The sequence below is a fragment of the Gastrolobium bilobum genome, unplaced genomic scaffold (genome assembly GCF_033153095.1).
Source record: "Gastrolobium bilobum isolate Gb01-03AN ecotype WA unplaced genomic scaffold, APGP_CSIRO_Gbil_v1 utg367, whole genome shotgun sequence".
NCBI lineage: Eukaryota > Viridiplantae > Streptophyta > Magnoliopsida > Fabales > Fabaceae > Gastrolobium > Gastrolobium bilobum.
The window spans coordinates 51,974-63,927 of record NW_026897510.1 but is presented as its reverse complement, the minus strand read 5'-3'; the positions used below and the strand labels follow the sequence as shown (position 1 = coordinate 63,927).

Here is an 11,954-nt window from a genome sequence, read left to right as displayed (position 1 = left end):
AAACAGATACTATATTTTAAACTGATTTTTCGGAACACTCTTGTTAAACAACATTTTTTGTTTTATTGTTTTTAAAATTGAAAAACTGTTCCGCAGAACAGAAATCAAACAGAGCAAAGTTTCCAGTGTTTGGTTTTGTGTATAATTTTCAATCTGCTGCACTACATTACCACATAACCAAACATGTTATCTCATTCCTCCAATAGCACATCACTTAGAATAGTTCAAAATTCATACAAGATGGAAAACATTTGACAATTAACACTGCAAGACATTGGCGTTAACAAGTTTAACTACAACTAAAATTTCACTATCATAATTTAATATTTCTCAACATATGCAGTTCTCCACAGCTACAGTGAACTCCAAAGTCCAAAGTTGAAGCTAAATGCAAATTATCCACTGGAAAGAAGGAAGGAAACTGGATCTTAGAATGCACAATACTGTAAAGCTCTGTTAGCCTACTGAAGCAGTTGTCTGTGTAAAGGCTCTTCTATAGTCACAATCACAAGTATTGTTCTTGTATCCTAGCCCGGTTCTCTTCCCACCACAATCTGGCGTGCATTTCACCAAACCTTTCTCGGCTGAGTAAAAAAATGTAGAAAGAAATTTTTGAATTTAAATGAATGTGATTGATTGTTCATAAATAAACTTAATTTGATGACAATGCAAACCAACTGTTAAGAGACAGGTATCAACCGGATATAAATTATAATAACCACTCCTCATTAAACCCCGACTAATGAGGGTAGGGTGAGGGTAATCTTTGTACACAGCCTCACCCTTATATAATTGCAAAGAGACTGTTTTTGGATTTGAACCCATGACCTTTCAGTCACACAGGAACAATTTTACAACTGCTCCAGGGTCGCCCTCTTAGGTATCAACTGGATATGGGAATTAAAAACCTATTTATAAGGAGCTGCATCAAAAACTGACTTCGCTTTCTATTCTCTTCATAAGGGTTAAAAGCATAATAAAAGTAAATTTTAGAACCAAACCACCAAATGTAAACTAAATTACCAGAATAAAAAGATAATTGTCAAAAATCCGGGAGCATGAGTAAGTTTTCACACAACACAACTTGGTAAGGTAGTACCATTTACCAATGGCAGTGAAGATAATTAGCTAGAAAGAATTAAAAAGCTGTTGCATTAAAAGTAATTTATTTTCCATGCTAATGATTTCTGCTTACCTGAACCGGACACGCCTAAGTTCTCTGGCTCCACCTGGAAGAGATCTGATAGTGATGTATACTCCTGGTTCATCCTGTTCAACCCATTCAGTTTCCATATCACTGGCATTGCTGACTGAAAGCTCACCTGAGTGATCTCCCTCCCCTGATGAACTTGTCCTTACAGAACCCTCAATGGATGATCTTTCGGTCTTTGTCCCACTAATGTTGGAAAGTTTAGGCGTTGAGGCTAGACCGCTTGTTACATAGCAAGGGTGAGGTTGCATTTGGTGGTGATCCAGTGAATCTGATGAGGAGTATCCCATTCCCATTGGATGGTGAAAATGCCGGGTTGTTCGCTCTTTGATGAGAGGAGGAGTGACAGGGCTGTCCCTGGAAGATTCAATCTTTGAACTCTGAAAATGAAAAAGAAAGTTATCTAAATACCAACTAAAACATATCAATATAGCAACTTCACTATAACAAAAGATTCTAAATGAAGTGCACATGTAAATATAAAAGGCAACAACCCACTACCATAGTTATTTTTAGGTCACATATTAAGTAGGTAGCTGATCCATCCTTACACACTTCCCACTCATGCAAAAGTCAAGTTTCTAACTCAAATATCTCAAGTCAAGTCATCAAGTATGAGTTAGATGGTATTTGTGATTGGTTACTCAGGATAACATGCATGTTGCATGCATTGGTAGGAAATATAAGTTTAATCATGCACTACTTTATGTCAAATTACAAAAAGTTTTATGCTCACCCCGTCTTCAGATCTAGGTGGGGTTGCAAGAGGAACTGCTTGTTGATTGAACCTTTGAACATTGTACAACTCCATTACTTTGTCATAATTCTCTGCCCACCACCTCTGAGCTTGCCATTTATTAAACATTTCACGACTGATCAAATTAATAAAACAATAATTAGTACAATCGTCGATGGGCTAAAAGAAGAAATCTTAAAATCACACTCAAGTACATTTCCTTCATTTAAGCTGTATTATTGACTGTCAAAATATAAACTGGGAACTCCATTTGCAGCCTGACGACTACTCTTGGGCCCAAGATGACAGATATTCAAGGGCATTGCAGGTTATATTAGTATAGAATCAATGCTTGTGCTCCTGTAGGGGCCTAGAAATCATTTAGCGTTGGATAAAACCATGGAATTCGTACCCAGAATTGTAAGTCAAATATAAGATTTGGATCCCCTCATGTTGTTATTTGAAAAGTGAGTCATATAGGCATAAGACAATTGCTATAGGTAGTTACCACTAGGAAATTAAAGGAGGTGAGTTTTAGAAGAGAAAGTTAGGTTCACAGTTCCCACAACCTCCATATTGTTCTAATTTGAGTTTACAGCCCTTAACTCCTACAAGATTCAAGATCTTCTTGATTGTTTCCAATTTAGTTCTGAGACTAGCTTAATAGAAGCCTAAACTTTAATGAAAGATAGAAGAACCTGAAGTTACAACAAAAAACCAAATGACACTTATCCCAACAAAAAGGAGTTAAGGTTAACTCATCCAATCATTTGTGAAATTATTCAATATCAATAAAGTAGAATTTTATATTTATAAACTATTAATGAAAGAATGGACGCTTCCAACATCCCTTTATAATTCTTGTATTTAAGTTCTCTTTTCTATTCAGAACAGACGGCTTTTCTTTTCTTTTCTTTTCTTTTTTTGACAAATTTGCTTGTATTTCATAAAATGAATATTACTCTGGCACATAACCTAGCCAAGTCTTTTTCTTTGCATAGCTTCCTCTTCTTCTTTTTCTTTTCTTCTGTTATCCCTCTTTTCTTTTTTCTTTTTCTTTTTGTGGGCCGAGAGAGGAGGGAGGGCATTTGAGTCATCTGGCTAGGAGATAAAATCCCTTTTTGCTTTTGTCCTGCTCTACTACCACCACCAGTGAAGCATGAGTTACTGACAAAGGAACAAAGGCGAGGTCCTCCAAAGAGGCACACAATGGGCCAACGACGGTGGGCACAGTTGGTTAAGAATTAGGCTCATACCCCACAAGGGCGTGAGTTCGAATCCCGCTAGCCAATACGAGGATCTTTGTTGGTAGACGATGTGTAATCCCTCCCTAAATCCTCAAAGAGGTTGAGAGGTCCGCCCCTCACCAGATAATGGTGTCTAACCCGGCCTAAACTTTTCAACTACCAAAAAAAAAGAAAAAAAAGAGGCACACAATGCAAACAAGATAGATGCTGCCAATCTAGAATGTTGACAGCCTTTGAAAAGCATGTGATCACTCTCAAACAAACATGTACTTAATGCCAGATCAAAGAAGAAGAAAAAGTTTAAACCACAAAGGACAAAGTCACAGTGGCTTAAAAGCTATTTTGCCTCTACCACATGACAAGGCATGTGATTACACTCCAACAAAAATTGGAACCTTGTGCAATTTCCAAAACACACAAGAGAGAAGGGTAGTACCTGAACCGTATCCTCTTCAGATCATTCCCACCCTGAGGCAATGAAACAAAAGTAATAAGCACACCAGGCTCCACTTGTGCAATCCATTCCTTGGGCTCATCCTCCTCCATGAACACTACTGACTCAGTACGTCCACTCACTGATGCTGGTGTTGCTTCCCCACTGGAAAGCCCTTTCAGTCTAGCTTCCATTTCCTTCCCCCACATCCTTGGGGTTGAATTGGAGCTCCCAGGTCTGCGGTAGGCCCAGTGGAACCTTGCTGAATCTGAACCCATATCAGAGTCAGCATAGTTTCTGTTCTTGTTACAATTGGAAGATCCTGAACAAGGCTTGCAATTCTTATAGGCCCCAGAAGCCTTCACTGCCATGTCCTTGATCTGAAAAAATATATCTGTCACAATAGTTTCCTCTTGAGAAAAAACAAATGAAGAAAATCATGAAATACAAAAAAACAATAAAAAAAAATTGGATCTTTTTATTCCATGATTTGTTCCTTAAACTTCAAGGAGTCACCAAAATTCATATTAGCAATACAATGGTGTTGCAGTTCTCTTAGTCTTATAATTAGCATCCAAATATGAAGAATTACATAATTGAAGATTTTGTCATAAACCAAAACAGTTGCTAATTTACCTGAGCAGTAAGAGCCTTGATGGCTTGCTTGGTGCTTGGTGTTTGCACAGCTTCTTCCTCCTGTTGTTGGTGAACAGATCCATTATTGAGCTGCTTGGAACACGCTATGCAAGGCAACATTTCTGATTCCACTCACTTGATTTCCCTCACCACCTCCAAATGGCAAAAGATAGCCAAGTTACACTACTAACCCAACCTATTAATCAGAAAAAAAGGATAACACTTTACAACAATCAAACAAATTGAAGATCTGGGGTCAACTTAATCCAACCCAAAAACACAAAAAGCAAAAGCTTTATCGAATGTGCTGATATGAACAGCCACAAACCCAAACTGGTGAGAGTGTGGTAGAGGAAGAAAAATATCAAAGAGCAAAAGGGTGATCTTATGAAGAATGAAGGCCAAAATCATAACATTTCAACATTCCCACAAGAGAGAGAGAGAGATTGAAGGCGAACGTTGTGAATAGATAGATGTGAAAGGCATGTTTCAAGGCGTTTTATGAGATCAAACTGCATTAAAAATCATTTATTTTTCAATTTTCTCTCTCTCTCTCTCTCTCTGAGTCAGAGTGGACTAAGACTAATAACATAAGACACTCACAACAACAAAAACAAAGAGTGCAAGTTAGAATGAGTTGAGTACCCTTGCTTCCTTTTCAGTGTGTCTCTGAAGGGCCATTGAGATTTGGGCTCTAACTATAGTAGCTCTCTACAACGTGTGAGGTTTGGCGTGTGGTGTCTTGGTCCCTATGTAACGTGTGATTGTGTGCATATATATAGAGAGAGAAACATCACATAAAATGGGTTTGCACGCGCCACCCTATTCTCTCCATTTGACACTCACACAGGGAAAAAAAGGTAAAAATGAGAGTTTAGCGGCGTGAAGTTATGTGCTTTATTTAGCACAACATTTTTTATTTTATTTTATTTAAAAAAAAAAAGGTGTATTCTTTGTGTTGTGCAAGTGCAAGCAGCAGTCTTAGTCACTTCACTTTTCCCCCACATCATGAAAATCACATCTGCTATTATTCTCCACTAAAGTTGCCTCATATCCAGATTATTTTTTCATAATGGGTAATCATATTTTGTGGGAAATTTTTAAAAAAATTATAGTTTAAATAAAAAAATTACCAAATTTATGTGGTTGAGCAACCATATAATATAATCAATTGCGCGTTTCAGAATAGTATAAATTATTAAAAAAATTCTTATCCAATAATTTAAACTTTGGATTGAATTAAATCTTTATAATACCATATTGGATGTAACTGATTCACACAAAAAAAGGACGCGACAGGCATTCATGTTTAGCTACCACAATATATGGACGACATATTTTTTATTTGTAATCTTTTGTGCAGATCCAGTTATTATTCCTGATAAGTCAATACAGTTTGTGTTTTGTAATAATAATTATTTATATAAATTTGAAAACTGATTCTTTGATGTGTAATTTAACATGATGATATCACGTGAAATGATTTTAACCATTAATAATTAAATTAACAGTGATAATTGTGTAACTTTCTATCTTTATATTTTTTCTCTCTCCTTCCTTGCCATCATTCATTCACCCATGTATGATTATGATTGCCTCACATGATATGGTCATATTAATTAGCACATGACTGACAGACATGAGAGGATTCACTCCTTATAAATTTAGTTAAAATATTTACATTGAAAATTTCTTCAAAAATTTAACATACATTTCATCACATTTTTTTTTGTTATCATCACAAACGTTCACCAGTTCTTTTTTTTATCCTTCACTTTTTTTTTTTTTGGACGTTACATGAAATCGAACCGCACACCTAATACACATTAAACACACCCAACACCTATAGGGTATCCCTAGTGGTGCTTATCCTTCACTTTTTAATTCCTAACATTATGGGCAAGTTCTAAATCTCTGAAGTTGCTTTTTTTAATTTACAATAATCATTTCCTAATACAATTTTACAATGGTAAACAACCACACACATATAATGTCTGCATGAATTAAAAAAAAAACATATATAAGTACAGTCAACACTACTGTTAGTAGTATTCTAATGCTGGAACCAGCAGATTCAGAATCCAATCAACGTCAGCCCTACAAAAATTGTTGAAACTGGAGCTTCAGTTAGAGGTTTGATAATTGTCGCTTTAGGCTATTAGCCTTGTAGCCGTTAAACTTAAAAATAAAAGAGGGAATCAGAATCTAAGAGTCACGGCACGGGTAGAATAGAAGAAGCAAGCCATTCTTTGTTTTTAGATTAAGGTTTTTTATTTTTGGTAATGTAGGAAATAAATTTATTTTTTTTACATATATAAAAATGTATATAATTCATTTTTTTCTTTTTTCTTTTCTTAAATGAACTTATATGAGTCCTGTATATTTTTATGTATGTAGAAAATAAAATTTTTCCGTATATTTTTATGTATGTAAAAAATAAACTTTATCTTTTACAATATAAGAAAAATTAACTTTTTCTTAAATGGACAAAAATTTTCCTAACAAATTTTAATATGGTTGCATTTTATGAAACTCACTCAAAATTATTAATTAATTTGAAATAATTCCTTACTAATTGATTGATGTGTTTGTTGGGGAAGCAAACAATTTTTTTCTATCTAGACATGTAGATTGACCCAAGGCATCACTCAAACCAGAAGAACTGGTTGTGTCTCTCCTTTATTTTAGTCCATTTTCTTTCACAGTCGAAACATCTTAAAATTCAAAGCAACCAAAAATTTCCTTTTCTAGTTTTCTTTTCCTATTTCGTTTTGTGTTACAGTTTTTAGTCAATTCTAGTTGGTACAAATTTGGTAACTGTGTTAGATCATATGAGCAGGGTGCCGAACAAATCAAGGGACTTTTGGCTCAGCTCGTGAAGCCCTGAGTTTATATGTCTAAAATTGGTTGTTGAGACCAGATTTGGACTTGTATAAAAGCTCGTTTAATAAAAAGGTCTCAGACTCCAATTTAAAAATTTAAAAGCTTGACTTTAAAGTCTATCAGGCTGGCCCAGTATATTATTTTTTATTTATATTTTATATTTTTTATATTACTTGTAATAGCCCTCTCTTTCTCCTCAATCTATTTCACCCCATTTTATTGGTTAAATAGACTTTTTGGATGATTTTATTTTATATTATGTTGTTTGGATATAAATTGAATTTATGAATATTCATGGAATTACTAGTTTTGTTGATTGTATATTCTGTTTGGATAAATTTTTATTGTCTTATTTTTTTTTAAACAGACTAAACAAGGCTTTTATTTTTTGTAAATAAGTCAGGCCACAGGCCGATAGTTATATTTATAACAGGTAACAAGCTTGATCAAGCTAACACATTTAAACACAGGCTTATCCTTTTAAGACCAAAGCTCAGTTCGGCTCGGCCCGTTAACACCCCTACAAAATTTACATCCAAAATTGATTGATTTCATTAATTACTTTAGTGGCTCTATTATTATTAGAGTGATAATATTCTAACTACCAAAAATTTTCACTACTAACTTATTACCCATCACATCACCATTGGATCAAAGAGAGAGAATGTTAAAAAGTGTTTGAAGAGAGAGAAAATGTTAATCTAATGGTGATTAGATAGGTAGTAAGTTGGTAGTGAAAATTTTTGGTAGTGAGAATATTCCTCCTCTTATTATTAATAACAATAAATTGATTGACTTCTATATACAGAAAAAATAATTTTGATTGACTTTATTAATAATAATAATAAATTGATTGGGTTCATTATTATTGGCTAGAATAATAAAATAATTTACAATGATGGAGTAATAAGATATTGTAAGCGCTTGAGTGGATGAGCTATTTCAACGAGAAATAAAGAAGAAAATTTGATTGTATGAGAAATAATAAGAGAGTGTATAAGAAGTTGTCAAGTTTAAGAAAAAATCTAAACGTTGTATATTGTATACTCTGAAATTTCGCATAATAAATTTGATATCTTTCATGAACATAGCCACATTTTAGATGAACCATGTTAAATCTTATATTTTCAATTATTATAATTTACATTAATATTATTATTAGAGGCGGCATAAATATTTTAGTGCAAAGACATAATTCAATCCAAAAACTTAAGGTAATAGATGAATGTCTTTTAAATAATTTATATTACAGAAAAATATTTCTGCAGTTAATGCCAATAAGTTATCTGCATTTACTTTCAAAACGATGTCGTTTTGGGATTGGAAGATTAAAAAAATATAATTATAAAGACTATAATAACCATGAAATAAATTAAAATTACAAAAATACCATAATTTCTGCCCCAAAATGACGTCGTATTGGTCTTGCTGCAGATAACTTATCTGCGCAGAAAAATTGAACCCTTTATATTATTCTATAATATACTTCTTCATGTAAGAGCCTAAAACACTCGAGAGCCTTTTGGGCTGAAGCATAAATATTACATAAACCTAATTTTTTGATTTATATTGTGTTTTATTTAATTCCACTATAAAGGGTGATAACATTTTTAATTATCTTATATTATTCTCTAACACACCTCTCATGCAAGAGTTCTTTTGGTTTGAAGTTTGGATATTGAATGGGCCTAATTCTTAGTTTTATCTTGTGTTTATTTAATTCCTCTATAAAGTGAAGGCGATGGCTGGTGAGAATCAAACTTGTGACCTCGTGATAACTGAAGTTTTAATACCATGTAAAGAAATAATTCAACGCAAAAACTTTAACAGTTTAATAAATATTTTTTTAATGATTTATATTTTTCTGTAATATTTATATATTCTGAAAATTCTCAACAGTGGTGCCGTGACTAGGGGTGTTAACGGGCCGAGCCGAGCCGAGCCGAGCTTTGGTTTTAAAAGGTTGAGCCTGTGTTTAAATGTGTCGGCCTTACCAAGCCTGTTACCTGTTATGAATATAATTATTGGCCTGTGACCTGCCTTATTTACAAAAAATAAAAATCTGATTTAACCTGTTAAAAAAAATATAAGACAACAAAAATTTATCCAAACAGAATATACAATCAACAACACTAGTAATTCCATAAATATTCATGAATTCAATGTATATCCAAACAGCAAAATATAGAACAAAATTATTCAAAAAGTCTGTTTAACTAATAAAATAGGGATAAATTGGATTGAGAGGAGAGAGAGGGAAATTACAAATAGTATACAAAATATAAATAAAAATAATAATTAATATACTAGGCCAGCCTGAGAGGCTTCAAGGCCGAGCTTTTGAATTGGAGCCTAAGGCCTTTTTACTAAACGAGTTTTTATAAAAGTCCAAGCCTGATTCCAACAACCAATATTAGGCATACAAGCTCACGTCTTCACGAGCCAAGCCAAAGCCCCTGACTCGTTTATCACCCCTAAAATTTTGGTTCTTGCGGGTCATATATGTGCGCATTTTGTTAAAAAACTGATTAAGTTTACTTAATGCACAATTAATCTTCATTAGCCTTTATCATTTATAAGAAAAGTGATAAAGTCATAAAGATGAAAAGTTTTGTACTCCTTAGTTCTACAAGGCCTGATCGAACTCTGTTTGCACTCAACACCATGGGCAACGAAAAAGCTAACTCAGCTCCTTTTTTTTTTTTTTTAAAGAACTGAAAAGAACCGTCAACAATTACAACAAAATCTCGTGTGATGGCAAACTTTTGCCTCTTCTCCAATCAAAACTATGCCAACTCGCTATGCTATAAAATGTGTGCCTTCAACTTGGAGCGAAAAATGATTTGGATTAATTAAGTTTCTCTTCAGTTCTTGTCAAGAAGGGAGGAATAAAGTGAAAGACACCCTTTCTTGTGTAGTGGAAGACTCTTTTTGTTTCTTTCCATATGCAACATTACATGGGATTGGAGCAACCGCTAGATTCTATATTTGAAAACTTTAAACAAGAATTCTTACTTCTTAAGAAACTCTTAAGGGAAAAAACCATTTTTATAATAACAAAAACATGCATTGGTGTAATTATACATTTATTAAGAACCATTTTAACCCAAAACCTTAACTTAAGGTATTAGGTAATGGCATTTTTAATGATTTTATATATTATTCTCTAACACATATTATTCTCTAACACACCCTCTCATGCAAGAGGGCTCTTGGCTTAAAACGTGAATATGATACAAGCTCATTTTTGGTCTGCCTTATGCAGCACAAGCCAATTTTTTTTTGTCTTCCTTGTGCTTTTCTTAATTCCACCTGAAAGTGGAGGGTAGTGATAATCGAACTCGTGACCTCGTGGTCTCTGAAGACCTAAAACCATATTAAGAATCACTTCAACTCAAAACACCTTAAGATATTAGGTGATGACCTTTTTAATGCTTTTATATTATTCTCTAACACACACCCTCACACAAGAGCCCTTTGGACTTGAAGCGTCTGATACCATATTAAGAACCACTTCAACCAAAAACCGTAAAGTATTGAGTGATGACCTTTTTAATGCTTTTATATTAGTATTGAGTGATGACCTTTTTAATGCTTTTATATTATTCTCTAACAATATTTTGCTGAAATATATATATATATATATATATATATATATACATTATTAAAGAAGATTACTCTTACAATCATTTTTATTTTTATTAATCAAAATTAAATCAATGGCTCTCACTTACGCCATTTTGTAACCGTTAATTTGATTTTGATACAATGATAATGAAGATAATTATAAAAAATTGTAATATAACCTCTCCTGTATAATTATGCATGGTATGTTCAACACTATAAATTTTGACCTAGAATAATTTTTTTTAAGTTACAATTGCGTATAATTAGTTCTACCTAATATTTTTGTGCCACAAAGTCAAATTTGAAATCAAAATTTATGACAAAGAACGTACCGCATGGGCGTTGCTCCTAAAATTAATGCATAGAAGGCAATTAGGCTATTTTCATATTTATTACGATAGTTCAAACTCTTGGTACCCTATGCCTTGGGACATCACATCACGTATATAAGGGTTAAAGGTGACTATGGATTCAAGAGCCTTGGCATCTGATGAAAATGACTTAGGCCCACCCATTTTCGTAGAGGAGACATTATCATATGAATCATTTCAATGCCATTAATGTAATGGAGTTAATGTTCATCCATTGTGAAGAAGATATGTTGTCATCATAGCAGTGGTCCATAAGTCACATGCTTGCAAGGGAAAAGATAGGACGTGATTGGCATTTGTACTATGTTTCAAGAATTTAGAGCATGTAGACTTCGTTGGGAGAGTAAAACAATGATGGTACTTTGGGTGCTTCAATCATTCACTTTGGCCTGCAACAAAGGACTCCCAATTCATGGAGGCAAAGGGGAATGGTGAATTGGACATTAACTATGTTCTTAACTCTTTTTAAAAACGCAAAGAAGAAAGGGACTTCGAGGTTTAGTTGTAACAATGCACATGCATGCTAACCTGTGACAAATTGTTACCGATTTTGAGGTCATCACTTCATAAACTAATTCAAAGGATGAGAGTGTCGAAGGTCTTATAAATCTTGCATTAGTTGTATAGGCAAGACTTATAACATTACTATCTCATTTAAGGGTCTACCTCCACGACGACTTTTGCTCTATTGACATTGAACCGATGATAGTCTCTTACAGTTTTCGCTCTATTTAACTCTTTTTAAAAACGCAAAGGAGAAAGGGACTTTGAGTTTTAGTTGTAACGATGCATATGCAAGATAAATTGTGAC

General features: G+C 33.7%; 1 protein-coding gene across 1 annotated transcript; it reads right to left on the bottom strand.

Moving 5' to 3' along the window:
• Nucleotides 1-207: 207 nt before the first annotated feature.
• On the bottom strand, nt 208-4,990 carry LOC133307521 (protein Brevis radix-like 2). Its single transcript, XM_061508043.1, has 6 exons — nt 4,908-4,990; nt 4,263-4,458; nt 3,630-4,006; nt 1,947-2,082; nt 1,196-1,590; nt 208-584 (listed from the first exon to the last, which is right to left on the bottom strand). Exons 2-6 carry the CDS (start codon nt 4,380-4,382, stop codon nt 506-508), a joined length of 1,107 nt encoding a protein of 368 aa, XP_061364027.1. The 5' UTR covers nt 4,383-4,458; nt 4,908-4,990; the 3' UTR covers nt 208-505.
• Between the last annotated feature and the right edge of the window lie 6,964 nt (nt 4,991-11,954).